The following is a 21,601-nucleotide window of genomic DNA, read 5'->3' as shown; positions in this document are numbered from 1 at the left end:
GCAAGTCGGTGTGGAACTCCCCTGGCTCGCCCAATCTGTCCCCTTTACGCTCTCCTAACACCGTCCCTCCCCCTCTTCTCCCCCCTCACTCCCTTCCAATTTAATTCCCGGAGGAGGAGCAGCTCCTCCGGGCCTGTAGAAAGCAGAGAGTGCCATATCTACTTCACTCTTCCGCTGCAGCTTATCGATCGGGCGCAAGCAAAGACTGCAAGAGGAGTGGGTGCAGAGGAGAGGTGGAGGCAGATGGAGGAGCTATGAGATGAGATTACATCGGCACTCCATCCCAATGGCTAAAGGGGGATATTACAAAAATGGAGTGGTCAAAGGGCACAGCTATTTTCTGCTCTCGCCGACCACTCAATAAAACACAGATAAGAACAATCAAGTCTGAAGACGGGTCACAGTCTACTGGTTACGGCTGGGCACTCACTCACTCAAACTGCAGTGTCTAACCGTTCACACTTGATTCATAAAGTGAAAATAGCTATTTAGGCAGACACAGAAAGACTTAGATCTGTTATACCATCCTGAAAATTCTGTACGAAACAAATACCACTGGTATTTCTGAAGCGGTTGATAAAAAAATAATACACAAACCTTACACACACAATTTCCTTCTTATCAGTTTCACTTGCACCTCATTTTTCCATGTCATCCTCATAGGGAATGAGGCTTGTTGCATCTGTTGCCCAGTACACCTGACCCTTTCAGTACATACTGGCAGTTTGGGCTCACATAACAGACACTTATTCAGTTACCGTCATCATGACTCACTCTAGACGAGAGTGTGATTTGCATAACTAAAATGTGAAGGGTTATGATGCCGGCGGGCCTCACAGTGTGTGATCGTTAACCGGCCGGTGGTACTGCTCTCCATCGTGGATGGTTTCCCCCTGGTCAGGCAACCAGCGAAATGCGTGGATGGGGATGGGCGAGGCAAAGGCCCCCTCCCATCCACATGTGTCGCCGGCCTCAAACCCACAGAACTCCTTCGCTGGAAACAGGAAAAGCAGGGAAAGACAAGACGGCAGGAAACAGAGGGAGGAAGAGAGAGAGCGACAGTGAGAAATATGAGAGACCTTAGAGCAAAGCTGTAGTACTCGAGTATGGACGCATTTTCAAGGTCTCGGTTTCAACTCAGACTTTCCCTGCACTATGACTCAGACTCGACCTTGAACAGTGAAGAAATTATTATTTTCCTCGACCAGCTGAGTACAAGACTGTAACATACTTGTTTACATTTTGGAATTGAATATCAAACTTCTTCTGAGGGGATCAATAAAGTGTAATATAATGTAATCTTTTTCTTTCATTATTATTATTCATTATTATTATTATTATAACAATAATGATAATAATAATTCAGGTTTCTGAAACATTGGTAAATTGGAATCTGAATCATTCCTTCTTTAGCAGAGGGGAAAAAAGCCTAAATAAATATTACAATGTAGAGAAATTTTGACTTTTACTTCAATGGTAGACTACTAGTTACAGTCATGTTGTTTAACTGGACTTGTACTGTTCTGGTGTCAGTCTTCACATACGTTTTGACCCCTTAAGTGGTCTTAAATTGGACTCGACATATTAAAGTATTGGACTTGACTTGGACTTGCCCTTGTAAAGACTTGATTTGGATGGTCTTGACTACAAGGCTACCTTAGAGAAATGGTGAAAAGAGATACACTACTGTGATGAAATTCAATTCAATTCAACTTTATTGTCATTAAGCTAACACACAGGTGTAAGCATAACAAAAAGCTTACCCACTGGACTCGTCAGAGAAAACGTTAGCAGTATGATAAAGAAGCTAAATAGCTGACAATCCCCCCCCCCCTTTTCTCTCCAGTTGTATCTGGCCCACTCTTCCAAGCCGTCCCGGTCACTGCTGCACTCTCTCTGCTGAGCCAGGGAGGGCTGCAGACTACCACGTCTCCTCCGATACATGTGGAGTCGCCAGCCACTTCTTTTCACCTGACAGTGAGGAGTTTCACCAGGGGGATGTAGCGCATGGGAGGATCACGCTATCCCCCCCCCCAAGTTCCCCCTCCCCCCTGAACAGGTGCCCTGACCAACCAGAGGAGGCGCTAGTGCAGCAACCAGGACACAAACCCACATCCGGCTCCCCACCCGCAGACATGGCCAATTGTGTCTGTAGAGACGCCTGACCAAGCCAGAGGTAACACGGGGATTCAAATCGGCGATCCGTGTTGGTAGGCAACAGAATAGACCGCTACACTACCCAGACGCCAGCTGAGAATTTTTTATTGCTGAGAACGTGAAAATACTCAGACATACTCTGACAAGCCTCATGCAGTTTAGAAAGACACATTTTTGCTCACCACAGTTTGCTTCATCCGAGCCATCAGAACAGTCGTATCTGAAGTCACACAGTTTGCCCTGGTCTACACACTCCCCAGGCGCCCCGCATGCAAACTCCCCTTCAGGGCAGCTATGGGGCAGGACTGTGGGAGCTACAGTGGTTGTCGCTGGGGTGGTGGGACTCACTGAGGGCAGCTCTCCTAGGACAAGTCAAGGCAGCAAACATAAAGCAGGCTGAATCACAATGTGTTTTCACCAGCCAAAAGCTTTGCACATACAGGGAAACTGACTTGGTGGGTTATTTACACAAAACACGCAAGGCAAAACATGAACCTTTAAAAGCAGAATTTCAAAATGTAAAGGAATCAAGGCAAGTGAATGGAGTTTACAGAATATCAGGCCTCTTCTACGAAACATACAAAAATAAAAAACATGTCAGTAGAGGTTTTTGCATTATTCAGATAGTGGAAATATAAACAAAAGGAGTCAGGATGATGCCAGCATGGTGCGACATCATACGTCAACTTTTAGGATATTGCATCAGCTACCTTCGTATGGGACGCAGTCCAGGAAAGACAGGTCGTCAATAGCGATGTCGCCATTGAAATCGTCGCCGACAGTACCCTCTATCAATATCTGGCATGGGTGACGGAAAAAAGTGGTGTGAGAAGTAATCACTACCCTCATGAGCTAATAATGCCAAAATATCACTACATCTTAAAAGATACGTATATGTAGAAAGGGACGTGTAAAATGTGTCTGCATCTTGTAAAATCCTCTCATTTTGAACAGTATGAGAACTACCAGGAAATGAGAAAACCCTATCTATAGTTCAATCAAAAGCCTGTTTGGACATATTTGGAATCAGGATTAATGGACCCATTTCAGTGGCATAAGCTTTTATTCATGCTTAACTATCAAGCTGCTGAGCAACATCATCATGTGATTTGTAGACCGCGTGCAATAAAACAAAAGCATTTTGCAGGTTATTAAACCCTCAATGTATTATCAGCTAAAACACTGCTGCTTCATACAGCAGCGTGAAGGTGACTTTTTAGCATTCCCAAGCAAAAGGGCATTATTAGCTGAAAAAAAATTAAGGAGATTTTAAAATGAACGGTGATGGTTGGTTAGCAAGTTACAGAAGATTACACACAAGAACATATGAGCAGTGAATGTGTTCTGCTTTCTGAATATTCATTTTATCACTAAGACCTGAACATGTGTGCATTAAAAGCACAGCAGAGAAATGAGCTGTATCTCCTTGGAGAGGCAAGTGTGTAAAATGCCATATGGAAAAGGCACTTGGTGAATATCTGCTTAAATTTTTCAAAATGTCACATTAGCATGGATTAACCCGAGGATGCACAAGCCTGTGCATTCTTAGTGCCGGTCCCAAGCCAGCATAAATTGGGAGGGTTTCACCAGGAAGGGCGTCCCGTGTAAAATCTTTGCCAAATCAAATATGCGGCTCAGATTTCCATCGGTCGAGGTACAGGTTACCAACGACCACCACTGGTACTGTTGGCCAGCAGGGTGCCGGTGGAAACTATGCTACTGTTGGGCGAAGGAGAAGTAGAGGGGGAAGGTATGTGCAGAGGCAGCGGGAGAGGAGGAAGGGTAGGAGTGTGGAGGTGAGAGTCAGAACTTTGAAAGTTGGCAGTATGACTGGTAAAGGGAGAGAGCCGGCTGATATGATGGAAAGAAGAAAGGTAGGCATACTGTGTGTGCAAGAGACCAGGTGCAAGGGGAGTAAGGCCAGGAGCATTGGAAATGGGGTCAAACTCTTCCACAATGGTGAGACTGGGAGGAGAAATGGGGTAGGGGTAATTCTGAGGGAAGAGTATGTCAAGAGTGTGCTGGAGGTGAAGAGAGTGTCAGACAGAGTGATAAGTATGAAGATAGAAATCAAACGCGTGTTGATATATGTCATCAGCGCATATGCCTCGCAAGTAGGGTGTGAGATGGAAGAGAAAGAATTCTGGAGTGAGTTGGATGACGTGGTGGAGAGGGTACCCAAGGGGGGGAGAGTGCTGACTGGAGCGGACTTTAATGGGCATGTCAGTGAAAGAAACAGAGGTGATGAGGAGGTGATGGGTAGGTATGGTAGGTATGGTGTCAAGGAGAGGAATGTGGATGGACAGATGGTGGTGGATTTTGCAAAAATGATGGAAATGGGATGATTTATTCCATTTCTTTTATAGCACTTCAAATGTTGTATGATAACATGATTTGGTAAGAAAATTGACAGTTATAACTTCATCCATTCATTCATCTTCAGCCGCTTCTCCGGGATCGGGTCGCGGATATAACTTACAGATGTGGAACACGTCATACTAATTGATGGCGCATTAAAATGAGGCTCAAGTGAGCGAAGATGTCCCATTTTTTTTTCAATACCTGCTGCTTCGACTCCTCTCTCCCAGCTTTTCTGTGCGCGTTCACATGTTTATATACGTACGCGATTGTGACACGTGCCACGGGGAGGGTTCGAGGTTAAGACGGAAAAGTTTTAGGCGATTAACAGAGACTTTAATTAATGTCTTTCATTCATACACTCGCATGGACCTGTGTGTTGCTCTCCTGCATGCCAGGAGAGCAACACTCTATATTTGCATATAGAGCGGGGAAATTAGATCCGATCACAAGTGGTCACTTGAGACGCATGTGGAGACGCATTCTAATGCCAGGTGTGAACTGGTGTACTTAAAGCTGTCCACTTGTGATCGGATTGCCACATGTTAATGCCGGGTGTAAACAGCTTCAGAATCATTCTACAGTTTTCTACACAGCTCCTGTAGCCTTTAGTCCAGTAAATCCAGACTGCTTATAACCACCTTACTGTCAATAGAAGATATGTTATTAGCTCACACCATTTCTCTGTCCACACACAGTAAATTGAACACATCAAGACACTGTAATTTATAATCTTCCTATAATATTCCTGTTTTCCTCAGCTGAGTAAATTTTCCTGACCAACAAAAGGAACCTGCTTCCATTCATGGCAAAGGACAAGACTTTAACTGCATGTCATGTATAGAGACATGAGTGATGACAGGAACGTCCATCACGAGTCACGACCGATCAGAGTGACTAGCAGGACTAAGAAAGCCTGTATTTGAGGGGGCTTATCTCTGGCATTCAATGTCACAGTGCGCTCTGAAATATATCGCTTCCCATCAGCCATGAACTCAGCTGATTAAACCCGTTTTGTTAATTGTCAGCGAAGCGTAACCAGGTGCTGTTCACATCCGCACATCTGTGCCCTTGCCTGGATGAGGGGGAAAAGTTTTGAGAATGACGCAAAGAAGGATTCAGAGGCAAGTGACTTCAGCCGTTAGCTCCACATTATATTTAATAACTAACAACACCCCCCCAATCTGCCATTTTTATCTAGGTTACAGTATCAATACACTGATGTTTTTAAGGACTGTAAGCAGAAGGGAAGCTTTATTTGGTCTGAAATACTGCAAGTAAGAAATATGATTTGCCAGTAGAAGGATCAGGGTGTCAAACAGTTAATAATCTAATGACACGTGAGTGAGTTGAATCTTAAGAAGCAAGAGCAAAAGCCAAATCCCAGTTATAAGATGTTAAAGACGCTGTATTCTCTTAATCAATCAAAAAATAGCCGGTTTTTAAATTTATTATGCTCTTTGGTAACAAAATTGGCAAAATAGATTTTATTATGTATCTCCTTCAGTATTCCCTCTTAACCCCTGTACTCCACATCTTGGTATTGTCCATGCGGTTTCATTTGAGGTAGGACTTCACAGAAACACCGTCAACAGAGATGCAAGCCAGACGTGCTCTAACTTTTAATGTGCTCATACAAAGTTTTTCTGATGCGTCACATTGCTGTTTTGGGTTGTCGGTTAGCTAAAACCATAGCTAACAGCACCTATTTTAAAAGGTCAGTGCTAGAGTGGGGTAATTGGATGGGTACAATTAGGGAGAAAAAGGGGGAAAAATACACCCCCTCCCCAAAACAATGCTGTGATTGCAAACATTCCCCAATCCTCTGTGAATAGTACACATGACTACTGTAACTCTAGTTAATGGTCACGGCAATTTGCATATCAAACCCATCGCTAGTTTTGATTGTGACGCAACTGCTTCGGTTGTTATAAACTTGCTCTGGTTTGTCAATGTTTCAAAAGTAATGACTTCTTACGATTCATTTATTATTTATTTACATGTGTATTTGAGTTGTATAAGTTGAAAATGACCGAAATAAACTAAACTACACTAGTCTAAATTAAAGCATGCTGTTCACAACAAAGTCACATAGCCACTATTTAGGATCGCTTTAGGTGTGTGTTTGCGTGTGAACGTATGACACAACGGACGGCAAATGCACTTAAAAGCTCTCAAAATCTACAACTCCTTAATAACACAAAACACACAATTTTGTAAAGAATCCTGCTTTGCATCTATGACCCTGTGTCTTTGTCATTCCCCATTCATATGCTACTGATTTGATTGATGGGGCAAAACATCCTGCTGCTGAGTTACCTGTGATGGGGCAAAACATCCTGCTGTAAAGTTACCTGTGATGGGGCAAAACATCCTGCTGTTGAGTTACCTGGAAGGGCCTCGCGCTGTTGAGGTAGAGAATCTTCCTGTGCCACAGGTCGCCCTGGTCTCCATAACGTACCCACAGCATTTGACCACGGCCTGTAGCGGTGGTCCTGATGTACACTGCTAGGCGGAAAACGTGGGAGCCAAACATGTGGTAGTGGAAGCGGAAAACACAGGGCTGCTGGGTCCTGAGTGGGTACTCGCCGCGTCGGAGGGTCGGCTGGATGGCTCGGCTCAGTAACACGGCGGTGTCCTTGAAATGCTGGGGGATGGAGGACTCAATGTAGAGGTAGTGTCCATATACGGTGCCGAGAGTGTGGTCCTTCAAAGGCCCCGTGTTAAAGGTGGGAGTCGGACCTTGAATACTGGTCCAGTCAAAGACGTCGCCGCCGCTCTGCTCCTGTTTCCAGCTGCACAGGCCATGTTCGAAGTCACACTGCATCTCTGGGGCTAAGAGAGACAGAGAAATACATTTGACTGGAGCTGGCGCAGTATAAATATATCGCAATACCGTAACAATAAAACAAGTATTCATGTCTCCATATATTTTGTTTAAATACAATGGCGATGGAGTTGATAAGCACAACCAAAACCACACTTACAACACCCGTCCTCATCCGATCCATCTCCACAGTCGTCCACCAGGTCACACAGCTGCAGGTGCTGTACACACGCACGGCTTCGCACACAGTGGAAGTGTGTGTGTTTAGGACACTCCTCCGTCGCCGGCGGCATTGAGCAGTTCTGGAAGGCGATGTCGTCTAAGGCAGAGACCCCATCAAAAACCCCGAGGCTGAGCTTCGCCAGTGAGATCTGGAAAGGCTGTTTGATGCGTCCAAGCTGCACAGTGACCCTCTTCCAGCGGGCTCCTTGGTTGTAGAAAGTCCTCCATATTATGGTGTTGTTCTTGGCACCAGGGATGCGTAAATACATGTCGGCAGCCCCTACGGATATGCCTGCATTGTATTGCCTGAGGGGAAGCAGAGGAAGAAGTTTTGACATTTTGCTCGGAGTAGTACAACCCACCCCATATGACTTTTTTAAATTTACTTCCACAAGCTTGATGACTCCATGATTCTCCCTGTAGTGATAATGCATGTGCTGGGTATACATTATACGAGAAGTTTTTTCGCTTACTCCGCAGGGGGAAAAAAAATTAAACCTTCAGCAGTTTTCTATCAAAAGAATCTCTCTAGTGACCCAGCAGAAATATACGATGTGGCTCCTGACAGTAACTCTCAACTGCCTTAAAACTGTCACGCATGACAGATTCAGATGCATATCTATAGACACTGCGAGGCTGTAAAACAGCAAAGATGCCGAAGGGATGTAAACCGCGAAGGTATCATGTGTGTATGTGTGTGTGTGTGTGTATGGGTGGGAGCTAAAGGCAGAGACAGAAGTAGAGAGACTGTGAATGGAAAAGGTCAAAAATAGCAGACATGATGTTAGTCAGGTTATGACAGTTCAAGCCAAATAACTTCATAGGCTGAACCAGTTCATGTCTGTATTTCAAGAGAAAAGGATTAAAAAAAAATGAGGCAACCAAGCAAGAGAAAGGAAAGAAAAATTAGATGGATGGATGGATGGATGGATGGATGGATGGGTAAAAAAGTGGAGAGAGAAGAGCGATCAACACTATGTGTATTGTAAGAAAAATTAGATGGGTGGGTGGATGAATGGATGGATGGATAAAAAAGTGGAGAGAGAAGAACAGCTATCAACACTATCTCTCCATGTGTATTGTAAGGATAACGCTCCCTGAGCAGACATAATACTTACTGAGCAGTCTTTTGTTTGTCTCTGACATGCTGCCGAAATACGTCCCCCGATTACGTCACTGGAAGAGGCTCCCTAAATATGAAAACTTACTTTCTGGTTTGCAGAAAGTATGCTGCATTGTGCAAGAAAATGTGAATAACAACACTGCATACAGCTGTATAGATAATGTGGAGCTGTTATTTGCATTTTCTTATACATCTGTATGTGGCAGTGATAGTCGCATTTTCTTGCACAATGCAGCCTATTGGAAAACCGGGAAGTCGTTTTCACATTCACAGATCTTTAATCTACAAAAGTTTTGATGGCATTTCAGAGAATCACAAAATGCTGCCTAGTATTAGCAACCGTAGTAGAGAGAGGGGGGGGGGCGATAATGTTGGAAATTCATGGATTTATTTCCCTTTTAAACTGTTCCCGTGCAGTGTGAGCCTTACCAGAATGTAAATGTGCACCCAGAGGCTGACTGTTGGAACTGGGGCCCTCGAAGCACCGCTCTGGGTGAGAGACTGCTACTGTTCTTCACTATAAACATGAATTGGCCTGCAAAGAACAAGGAGAGTAAATATTCAGGCCTTGGTCGTAGAAAACCTTCCATACGTGTATATATGTAACAGGGAGACAGAGCACACATTAGACGATATATGTGGAAGAACATCTGAGGTAAGAATGTGGTAAATGACAGCCCATTGGATTGAAGGGTACCTAAGAACATGAAAAAAATATGTTAGAGGTGGGGGCATCTGTGTAGCATGGTGGTCTATTCCGATGTCTATGAACACAGGGATCACCGGTTCGAATCCCCATGTTACCTCCGGCTTGGTCAGGTATCCCTACAGACACAATTGGCCGTGTCTGCGGGTGGGAAGCCGGATGTGGGTATGTGTCCTGGTCGCTGCACTAGCACCTCCTCTGGTTGGTCGGGTAACCTGTTTGGGGGGGAGGGGGAACTGGGGGGAATAGCATGATCCTCCCACGCGCTACGTCCCCCTGGCAAAACTCCTCACTGTCAGGTGAAAAGAAGCGGCAGGCGACTCCTCATGTATCGGAGGAAGCATGTGGTATTCTGCAGCCCTCCCCGGATCGGCAGAGGGGGTGGAGCAGCAACTGGGATGGCTCGGAAGAGTGAGGTAGTTGGCCAATGCAATTAGGGAGAAAAAGGGGGAAAAAATCCAAAAAAAAAGAAAAAAGAAAAAAGTTAGAGGTTATTGCATATTAGGTCCATCACAGGTATAATATACTGTCAGCTTTTTCTAAGATGTTGCAGGAAATACAGCATGTGGAAGGAGGAGTAGTAAAAATGTTTGAGTTTGTGAAATACAGCAGCAAGGTGTGTGCTTTGAGGGGAGGAAGATGGGTGGATGTCAATTTCCTTTATCATTCAGATGGCTGAGAAAGCATTTCTCAATGCAGCGCTTGGCTGTTAAAAATACAGACCTGGCAACTTCTTCCTCTGCTAAAGCAGTGATTGATTTTATCTGTGGATAATGTGATTTTCCACCAGTTATTTCTGACCAAACATCCTGCACAAATCCTCTTATCAACTCCCCCCCCCCCCACATCCCTCTTCTTTTGCCAATGACTCTGATGGGGGCAGCTTCCATTTGCAGGTGTAGATGAAGATTTATGAACGCTGTGCAAGAGGGTGCATATGTACTGGTGTGTGTTATGTGTGTCCTTGTGTTTGTGCCTGTTTGTGAATTTGTTTTTCCTACCCTCTGTGGTGTTAGTAGAGTGGTCCAGTGGGGGTGGTAGGCCCTGGTAGTCTGGAGGTACCTCCACGGAGGAGCCCCTTACCCAGTCAAAGCCATCACCGAGAGTGAACTCATACCAGCCACAGGAGCCTCTCTCGAAGTCACAGTGCGAAGCTGAATGGGTGGACAGAAGAGAAACCACAACAATTTGCAAAACAAAAAAAAAGTTTTCATTCAATCTGGAAACTGTGTTTACTCCAACGAGATAGGACTGGTTAAACCTTGGTTCTGGCATTTGAATCTTGCACATTAAGTACGCACAATACACCACAAATCCCAATGTGACTTCAAATATGACTGTTGTAAGCACGTGAATAAGAAACTGTCTCTGTCAAGAAGGAATGTGAGTGATGTAAATGTTCAACATGCTAGCAGGGTCCTTACGACAGCTGGCTTCGTCCTCGCCGTTGCGACAGTGTGGGGTGAAGTCACAAACTTTGCTGCCCTCTATACACTCCCCACCGCCACAGGCAAACCATGAGGGGGGGCACGGGGGAGGAGTTGGCGCGCTGCTCTCTGGCACAGGATTAATAAAAATTAGAAATGAAAGAAGAATCAGTAGCCTGATGGGATATAAATGCATGGATGCAATGCAATATACTTGATATTCAGAGGCAGGCCACTCTATAGTAGAGGTGGTTTTATAGCCCAAAGCTAGATTTAATAAGTTGTAGGTCCACTACATGCAGAGAATTACTCATTGATTCCACTCATTATTTTTTTTCCCATTGAAAAGCGCTCATGGGAAATGAGTTAATAATGATGAGCTGCGCTGAATGTTTTTCGATCCCACAGAAGGGTAAGTACATTAGCCATGTTGTTATTTAAGATGTGATTGTCCCACACAGTAATGAGAATGAATGAACTATCCTATTATTAAGATCAATAGCCACCCATGACTTTATCGCTTACCTTGACTGGATTTTCATCCTGCATACTACACGAAAAGTTATCAAAAACCTGTGTGGAAGGGGCATCTGGGTAGTGTAGCAGTCTATTCTGTCGCCTACCGTCCTATCTACCATCGGTATTGGGCTCCTTTTCATTTTGTAGAAGCAATAACTCACTAGAAAGGCGTCAGAGACAGTGCCTTTGTATTTTCAGTGACTGAGACACCTTTTGAATGGTGTCACCAGGATATGATGACCTAAAATGAGAAGGGAACAGGCAATACCAGGGACAGGCCAGACAAGAGGAGACTGGACAAGCGCAACAGACAATATCAAGGTCACATACGGCAACCTATTCACCTCCAACGTGCGCAGGCACACCCAGAAAAAAGGACAAACCAATGGGATTTCTACGCTATTTGCACCTGGAGGAGGTGCATTTGTGTCAGCCTTTAGCTGAGAATGTGCTTCCCGGTAACCTCGTTCTGTCACATTCCCTTCCCCCGCGTGTCCATGGGAACCATTTCATGAAAGTGCCGCATTAATGGTTAAAAAGATTATTTTTAACAAGGCACTTCATCTTAATTTCACTGCAACACTTTGTCTTAATTTCACCGCAACACGTTTCTGTGCAGACAGGAGGCGGGGTGAATAATAAAGGACATGGGACGTGAAGACTCCAGTGTATGTTAGTGTAACCGGTTATTTTCCTGCCCGCTGCGGGATTCGATACGGGGTGTACTGCACCGCAAGGCGACATCACTAACCGCTCGGCTAAAGGGTCAGACCCGTTAGCTAGGGGCTAACGTGTCTTATTAGTAGTTTACATTAGCACTGGCAGGCGATTAGGGATCTGAGATGTGAGCAGGGTAGCAGAGCCAACAGCACATCTTCCTCAGCTTCATACAGTCTGAATACGAGACGAACACACACACACACACACACACACACACACACACACACACACACACACAGTGGACAATAACCTTCGACTGGGTCGACATTTAAAAAGCATGACATTCTTCTTCTTTCTTTCCACTCTTTTTCTCCCCAATTGTATCCAGCCAATTACCCCACTCTTCCGGGCCATCCCGGTCGCTGCTCCACCCCCTCTGCTGATCCGGGGAGACTACCACATGCCTCCTCCGATACATGTGGAGTCGCCAGCCGCTTCTTTTCACCTGACAGTGAGGAGTTTTGCCAGGGGGATGTAGCGCGTGGGAGGATCACGCTATTTCCCCCCCGAACAGGCGCCCCGACCGACCAGAGGAGGCACTAGTGCAGCGATCAGGACACATACCCACATCCGGCTTCCCACCCGCAGACACGGCCAATTGTGTCCGTAGGGACGCCCGACGAAGCCGGAAGTAACATGGGGATTCGAACCGCCGGTCCCCGTGTTGGTATGCAACGGAATAGACCGCGACGCCACCCAGATGCCGAAAGTATGACATTCTTGTTGAGCTGTTAATATGACATTCGTGGCTTATTTCTATACAGTATTCAAAATAAATCACCTAGGCTATATAGGATGATCTTGCCCAGATGGATGGATATACAGCTAATATATTTTGATGTCCATTTATATGTTTCTTAGCAGTTGAACTTACACCAAGTGAATACTGTATAGCCTTGTTAATCATCCACTATTTCTAATTTCCATCCATCCCTTATCTGAACCGCTTATCCTGCTCTCAGGGTCGCTGGAGCATATTTCCAGCAATCATTGGGCAACAGGTGGGGAGACACCCTGGACAGGCCATCACAGGCCCCCCCCCCCCCCCCCCACCACCACCACCACCACCACACACACAGTCACACACATAGTCACACCAAGGGACAATTTTAGCACGGCTGATTCCCTAGACCTACATGTCTTTGGACTGTGGGAGGAAACCGGAGCACCCGGAAGAAACCCACACAGACACGGGGAGAACATGCAAACTCCACACAGAGGACTACCCGGGATGACCCACCAAGTTTGGACTACCCTGGGGCTCGAACCCAGGACCTTCCTGCTGTGAGGCGACCGCGTTAACCACTGCGCCACCATGCCGCTCTTTTTCTAATTTTATTTTCATATTTCCATTTGTAAATTTATTAAGTATGTGCCATTACTACATTTTTATTTCCCATGCTATCCATCCATCCATTATCCAAACCGCTTATTCTGCTCTCAGGGTCGCGGGGATGCTGGAGCCTATCCCAGCAGCCATTGGGCGGCAGGCGAGGAGACACCCTGGACAGACTGCCAGGCCATCACAGGGTGCTACATGAACAACAGAAGTTAAATTAATTGCATGTGTAAAATTTTACTTGGCTAACTAACTAAATTGGGATCATGGCATTTTAAAAGAAAGAATGATGCAAAGATGGCTCAGAAATTGTGTGAGTGTCGGTGTGTGTGTGTGTGTGTGTGGTTGTGTAGAGGTTCCAATGGGCACATGTTAGAGGTCGTGGCAGAGAAACCGATAGCAGACATCAGGATTCAGCATCCGTCTGCTGCTCTATTACCACATGTGTGATTTTACGGTTTGGACACGGTTGAGCACGCCAGTCACCAAGCTCGGCTGATGAGGCGAGGCGCATAGAAGAACCCACAAGACAGATGGAAATGGAGGGAACGAATGCCAAGGTGACACCAACTTGCCCCATCCACTTAGACATGCTAAACTGACTTAGTGAGGCTCCAGCAGGTCTGGTAATCGCCCTGCTCTCACACACCGCCGCCCCAGCCACCGTGTTCTGCATCCTCATTTAACACACACACACACACACACACACACACACACACACACACACACACACACACACACACACACAGTCTACTTTGTGGCCTACAAAACGGTGGCCTTAAGCCGGCTCTGCAGAGAGAAAAACCTGTAAACGCTGAAGCCACCTGGTGGACGCTTGAATGAGAAAATCAACAGATAAGTTACAACCCTTTATTTGTTTCACAGACATGGAGAAAGGGGACGTCAACCCGCCGGATGAGTTGCAGCAGCCATAAAATCTCCTATAAAGATGCTAAAGTGTTGGTGGCTGAGAAATATCACTGAGGTAACAGGTTAAAAAGACCTGTCCAAAAGGCTGAACGGCCAGAGTGATTATTCAAAAGGCCCCCCGGCTCGGGCACGTCACCGTGTCGATGTCACCACTAGCGTGTTGATGTAAATAATCCGGGAGGGGGCTGTTCTCCCTTTGCACTGCACGAAAATGCATGGTAAGCACCGATCTGATGGTCCACTTATGCTATATCGATAATGTGTTGACACGATGGGACAACACAGATGGTTTTTTCTTTTTTTTTAGCAGTACAACAAAGGACATCTCCTCATCTCCTGCTGGGATGCTCTTTTGTGCTTGCTCTTAACGTTTTCCCCTTTACTTCATCAGTATTCAACACGAGTTTGAGAGCGTGTGGCGGCGACATTTAAAAAAAATCCCAGAGTGCAAACTTGCACTTGTGCTTGTCTGTGTGATGTGAGCTGTTATTAACGGCAATTACCAGAGGCAATCGCACAGTCCCGACTAAAGGTTAGGTCATCAACGGCCACGACGTCAGAGGATTCGCTGTCAGCAGCTAGATCACCTCGAATCACCACCTGGTTGGTAGATAATTAGACAGACAGATAGATTTAGATGAAGAGAGAGCCAGAGAGAGAGAGAGAGAGAGAGAGAGAGAGCCAGAGACAGAGAGAGCGGGGGAGAGATAGACAGAGAGCGAGAGAGTCAGAGAGAGAGACAGACAGACAGACAGACAGAGCCAGAGAGAGCCAGAGAGAGAGCGAGGGAGAGATAGACAGAGTCAGAGAGTCAGAGAGAGAGCGAGAGAGACGGAGATAGAGAGAGATAGACAGAGTCAGAGAGTCAGAGAGAGAGACAGACAGACAGAGCCAGAGAGAGCCAGAGAGAGAGCGGGGGAGAGATAGACAGAGTCAGAGAGTCAGAGAGAGAGACAGAGAGAGCGAGAGAGACGGAGATAGAGAGAGATAGACAGAGAGCGAGAGAGCGCAAGAGAGTCAGAGAGAGCGACAGAGAGAGAGAGAGAGACAGAGCCAGAGAGAGATAGACAGAGAGCGACAGAGAGAGTCAGAGAGAGAGAGAGAGAGACAGAGCCAGAGAGAGAGAGACAGAGAGCGAGAGAGAGAGTCAGAGAGAGAGAGAGAGAGGGACAGACAGAGCCAGAGAGAGACAGCGGGAGAGAGTCAGAGAGAGAGAGAGAGAGAGAGAGAGAGACATGTACTTATTAACCCATTTCAGTTCTTTTTAGTCTCGGGGTTGTAACTCTAATCTTATAGCAAAATCCACCCCAACACAAAATGAATCTACATCAACAAACACTAGTTTTGGTCAGTTTTCCAAGGATTTGTGTGTACATAATTCTGAAAGATCACTGAGAACCTGATACGCGACACATTTCAGGTCTGCCCCCCCCCCCCATGGCCAACGATGACAGGGCCTACAAAGGTTATCTCATACACTGTTAAAAGAACAACTCTGCACGGTATTCTGCTACTTGAAGCCCTTCATGATGAGAATCACAAGTTTTTCTTCTTCTCTTCCAGGCAGGTTTCAGGGAAAGCGTTCCCGCTGATGAAGACTTACTGAATATTCCCCGCCGTCCAACGTCATAACTAAAACCTCTTTAAATGCTGTATTTACGTGGATTTCTCTGTAGCACATCACGACACAATGCCTCCTTCACCTGTAGCTGAGTCATGACTCATGAGCGAGCTGTAAAACTCGACGGTGGGAGAGATAAAGCCTCCTCTGGACTTTGACCGGGGCAGCTGAGATTATTCAGATAGCGCTGAAGCAGAAGCAGGGAATGTAATGGTTTTCTCAGATAAACACCGATCCAAAAGTTTCCGTCTGAGCTTTTCAATCACACAGAAATGCACACACACACACACACACACACACACACACACTCACACACACATGTATACGCACGCACACACCAAATTCTTAGCAAAACAAACTGCAAATACAGACCCTTTGCAGATGCACAGACGCTGACACACATCCAGATATAAACACAAAAAGAGGAAAAAAGAAGATCTCATCTCATCATCAGCCGCGTCTCCGGAGTTGGGTCACGGTGGCAGCAAGCTAAGTAGGGCACTCCAGATGTCCCTCTCCCCAGTAACACCCTCCAGCTCCTCCTGGGGGGATCCCAAGGCGTTCCCAGGCCAGATTGGACATGTAGTCCCTCCAGCGAGTTCTGGGTCTACCCTGGGGTCTCCTCCCAGTTGGATGTGCCCAGAAAACCTCCAAAGGAAGGCGCCCAGGAGGCATCCTAATCAGATGCCCGAACCACCTCAACTGGCTCCTTTCAACGTGAAGGAGCAGCGGCTCTACTCCGAGCTCCCTCCGGATGTCCGAGCTCCTCACCCTAAGGCTGAGCCCAGACACCCTACGGAGGAAACTAATTTCAGCCACTTGTATCCGCAATCTCACCATTTCAGTCACTACCCAAAGCTAATGACCATAGGTGAGGGTTGGAACAAAGATTGACTGGTTAATTGAGAGCTTTACCTTCCGGCTCAGCTCCCTCTTCACCGCAACGGTCTGGTACAACGTCCACATTACAGCTGATGCCGCACCAATCCGCCTGTCAACCTCTTGCTCCATCCTACCCTCACTCGTGAACTAGACCCCGAGATACTTGAACTCCTTGAAAACTTGAAAAAAGAAGATCCATCCATCCGTTCATTATCCAAACTGCTTATCCTGCTCTCAGGGCCATCACAGGGCCGACACATTCACACCTAGGGACAATTTAGTACAGCCAATTCACCTGACCTACATGTCTTTGGACTGTGGGGGGAAACCGGAGCACCCAGAGGAAACCCACGCAGACAGGGGGAGAACATGCAAACTCCACACAGAGGACAACCCGGGATGACCCCCCAAGGTTGGACTACCCCGGGGCTCGAACCCAGGACCTTCTTGTTGTGAGGCGACCACGCTAACCACTGTGCCATCATGCCGGCAAAAAAAAAAGATAAAGGTCTAAATTCAAAACTGAGATCTAAAATTAAACTGATTGTTAAATCAGTTTAGAGGGGCACCAGGTAATTTTTTGGTCCATAGGAGCCATGTTCTCAGACAAGGTGTGTGTGCCATAAAGAAATTCCTATACTATTTCTCGGGCGGTTTTGTACCCGGTGGCAGACAAAATGCACAGTGAAAACATTTCTAGCAAACTGATCTGAACCACAAGTGAGCCATTCCCCCAGAGACATCATATTATGCAACCAAAATTAATTTAATGATGTGCTAAAGCAAAAAAGTTACCTTCTCGGCTTTTATTTCCCACAAGGAAGAAGTGAGAATCTACATGCCAGGACAAAAATGCTGATACGAATCAGGCTGAACAGATGAAATCACTTAGATGAAATCGCTGTCATCACATAAAGTCGAAGAAAAATAAACATCTAAACTGCCGTTATAACAGGAAGTGGAATAATAGCGGTTCAAGTGAATGTCAGCAATGAGTCGACCTCAATCTGCTCTGGACATCAGGCAGCCGTGTTATGAAAGCGAGCTGTCTGAGTTCAGCAGCAGATGGTGGAGGATGAGAGGGGACGAGGGTTGAAGGGACGGACAAGGGTCAACTGAGAGGGCTGAGACTCTTGACGCCGTCTGAGGATGCAAAAAGGACACAAACAGCAGGTTTCATCTGACTCCAGATGGTTTGAGGGGTGTCTGGTTGAGAACAAAAAAAAAACAAAAAAACTTAAAACCATCGACACCTTTTTTCCCCCCTCTTCGATGATGACCTCATCCACAGTTTGACACACAGTAATAGGTATCCACCAAAAGGATGCTATGACCTGTAATCTCCTGAATAGCAATGTACGATATCAGCTTTGTATCTGTAGCGTATGAGCCAAAGATGATAGCACACCAGGATGGCTGCGGTTTTGCAAGATGGCCTCATAGTTAGTGATTTCATTCCCAGATGAAAGGCCCTGGGTTGATTCCCATATCATCTGTCAGTGTATCCTTGTGCTACATACTTCGCCCTTCCTGCTCTAGGGATGACACACTAGATGGCTGGCCAAAAGAGAACTTCCTGACTTGGATGAGCTATCAAAGTAGAAGAAAATCAAATATTAAGGAAAAAAGGAGAAATCAAACTAATGTGTCAGACCATACTGTCCCATTATAGAAATTCACACCATCCACACCTTGCCATATAAAAAGAGTTGTGATGTGATGTGAAATAATGTGAACTGATATATGATGAGATATGATACACAATGTGATGTGATGTAATATGATGATATATGACATGGCATGATGGGATATGATATATGATATGATATGACATGGTATGAAGGGATGTGATGTGGTGTGATGTCATATATGATATGATACATAATGTGAGAGATATGATATGACAGGAGACAAGCGATGTGTTTATCTGTTTTGTATGGCACTAATACGGTGCACACTACCGACCTGGAAGGAGTGCTCACTGATGAGCTGTATCACCACCTGCAGCCACGTGTCTTTCTGCGGTTCATGGTTTTTCCAGACCACTTTGCTCTGACCCAAAGGGGGAGTTTGAATCAGGATCTGAAGACCTCCATGTTTTCCACCGGTGTAATAGTAGAGGCTCAACTGTTGAGTAGAAAGTGTGTAGTAACGATGAATCGACAGCCATTGCTGTTGGATATTGGACTTTCCTGAAACTTAATGACCAAGCTACCAAATTAGAGGATGGTTTTACCCTGCATGTGTGAGAAGGCAGGAAGACGGGACTCTTCAGCTCTGCCACGGTTCTTTGTCCTCCGATGGGTAAAAGGGACAGAAAGTGTGCTGCAGTAGCAAGAAGAGAGACAGAGAGAGAGACGGAGAGTGTGTGCGTGTGTGTGCATGCACATGTAAATATAAAGTTGAGTGCAAATGTGTGTATGTAGAAGGGCAATAAAGTGCAAAAACAGAATTGCAACAACCAGAGAGGAAGGCTACATGTTGAAGATAGATGTGCATCTCATATGGCGAGCACCAGGGGCTCGCTTCCTCTAGCATCCAATTGCTTCAACCTCTGGACACTGGGTTACCTGACCGGTTGTTGGCATGGTCGTGTTCGAGTCCTGGTGCTGTGGTTCGTCTGGTCCATCCAGACAGCGGCTCTGAGCCCTGGATAAGGTCGCAGAAGCCCTCCTCGAAGTCACAACGCCTGTAGTCTGAACCTTCAGAATAAAAACAGGTTCCCACACATCATATATCCGCCGAGAATCTCACATTGATCCGCTGGTATTGTACGTATTTTGTTGAGGGTTTCACACCAGAGCCTAGTCAACCATTCCTCTACACTCTGGGACTTGGCTGTCGGTTTTAAGCCCAATGAGGATCAAACAGTTGAACACGTAGTGTCTTTGCTGAAGAAACGGGCTGCTAGGCTCTTCCACCCTCTGGGTTTAGTGTCCTATCTGGGAGTATAAATCACTGCTGTTAGTACTGTAGTATTTAAAGAGGAAAACACTCAGGTGGGATCACCGAGGATTAGAAAGACATCCCACTGACAGACAGATAAAGGTTTTCTAGGAGGCGGACATCTTGTCCAAATATCAAAGAGTGGAGCTGTCGGCAGAACAACAGAGCCGTAATGAATTCTGTCGCATTAAAATAGCATGTGGCATTTTCACCGGCGTGCCTTATGAGTGTGTGTAGGGGTTTTTGTCTGCTTGTGTGCTTATTTTGGTTTTCTTCTGTTTTGTTTGCCTACAATAGCTCGAGGGTAAATTTGTGCACACTTAGGATCTGGCTAGAGACCACGCTGTTGTGTTGCTTAGTTACATCGCATTGCATTGTGTTATATTATATCCTATTAGATGATCACTATTATATTCCTAGATACCTATTACGGTATCAAGGAAGGGCAACCGAGCATTTCGGTTTTTCCATCACATACAGAGAAGTGGAAGTTTCTTGAAAGAGACTGCACTAAAAGAGACTCTCTCACCCAAAAGGACTGGGGAAACATGTCTCGTCTGCAGCAGGAGAGGCTTTTGATAGAGGGGGAAAAAAGTGGACTAACAATAATGATGTTCTTTTATGACAAGAGCCCATTAGGCTGCCTATTCATAGCAGCACACGGCCGATGTGAATCAAAATTACTGATGGCGTGACATTTATGATTTTTCCAATTTCTGCTCTAAATAGGTGTGATAATGCTGAGAGCGAAGACAAAATGTCATCGAAGGCATTCGCTGTCTTGGATATCAAGATTTATCGATGTGTAAGCAGAGCTGTGCTGCTTGGCTTGTTATTCACATATTCCGTACAAATACAAAAACCTGGACATCTAAGAGCACCTTCCCAATCAAGACATAAAACAACGGCAAGCATCTACCCGCTGAATGGCATTCTCCTCCTCTCTGCCGGTCTCGGACACAAAGCACACCTCCATATTTTATGTTGTACATGTCATATCATATCCACTGTGTTTTACTCACAGTCTTCCTCATCGCTGCCATCCCCGCAGCTATCCGTGAAATCACACACGCTTTCCTCGGGCACGCATGATCCCTGGGCGCAGGTGAACTCCCGTGTTGAACAGGCCCTCGCACATGCAGGGACGAACGCCAGAGCAAAGGTCAGCAGCCACACGGGCCGACGCCGCAGCGGTGTCATCGGGTCTGATTTCCCCTCTCCTACAACGAAAACGCTTTGTCACACTTGACCTCCAAAACGACCATGTTGTAGCGAGACGCGGAGGGAGAACTCCAGTCGAGGTAGAACCTCAAGTACTCCTGGATGGACACTGGATTGGCTCTGGAAGCATGTGTAAGCTGTTGACATAAGGCAATGGGCAATAAATGACTTTTATGGCTGTTGTTTAAGTAGGTGAGTGGGCGTGTGGGTTTTTTTTTTTTGCATGTCTGTGTGTGAATGTGTGTTTGCGTGTATCTATATGTTTGTGTCTGTGTGTATGAGTGCCAAAGAAATCAGGTAAGCATGGGCCTCCACTAGGGTTAGGCACTGTATATGCAGGTGTTTGTGCTTGCATGTGATATGAGCAGCTCACATTGGATGGTAAAAACTTGTCTACCGGGGCGTCCGGGTAGCGTGGCGGTTTACTCTGTTGCCTACCAACACAGCGATCGCTGGTTCGAATCCCCGTGTTACCTTCAGCTTGATCGGGCATCCCTACAGACACAGACAGGCTGTATCTGCGGGTGGGAGGCTGGATGTGGGTATGTGTCCTGGCCGCTGCACTAGCGCCTTCTCTGGTCGATCGGGGCGCCTGTTCAGGGG

General features: G+C 46.0%; 1 protein-coding gene across 1 annotated transcript in view; it reads right to left on the bottom strand.

The window, feature by feature from the left end:
- Positions 1-20,977, bottom strand: part of malrd1 (MAM and LDL receptor class A domain containing 1) — a 69,350-nt gene extending 48,373 nt beyond the window's left edge. Inside the window, exons 1-13 of the mRNA XM_056299229.1 lie at positions 20,800-20,977; positions 19,402-19,533; positions 19,068-19,156; positions 18,797-18,958; positions 14,832-14,928; positions 10,818-10,949; positions 10,395-10,547; positions 9,117-9,222; positions 7,503-7,870; positions 6,905-7,350; positions 2,868-2,955; positions 2,340-2,519; positions 838-994 (exon numbers count right to left, since the gene is read on the bottom strand). Coding sequence (XP_056155204.1) covers positions 838-994; positions 2,340-2,519; positions 2,868-2,955; positions 6,905-7,350; positions 7,503-7,870; positions 9,117-9,222; positions 10,395-10,547; positions 10,818-10,949; positions 14,832-14,928; positions 18,797-18,958; positions 19,068-19,156; positions 19,402-19,533; positions 20,800-20,977 — 2,288 coding nt within the window. The remainder of the gene's footprint in view (positions 1-837; positions 995-2,339; positions 2,520-2,867; positions 2,956-6,904; positions 7,351-7,502; positions 7,871-9,116; positions 9,223-10,394; positions 10,548-10,817; positions 10,950-14,831; positions 14,929-18,796; positions 18,959-19,067; positions 19,157-19,401; positions 19,534-20,799) is intronic.
- Positions 20,978-21,601: the final 624 nt, after the last annotated feature.

The sequence above is a fragment of the Lampris incognitus genome, chromosome 19 (assembly GCF_029633865.1).
Source record: "Lampris incognitus isolate fLamInc1 chromosome 19, fLamInc1.hap2, whole genome shotgun sequence".
NCBI lineage: Eukaryota > Metazoa > Chordata > Actinopteri > Lampriformes > Lampridae > Lampris > Lampris incognitus.
Note: the sequence above shows the minus strand (reverse complement) of the source record. Positions and strands in the feature narration are given on the sequence as shown.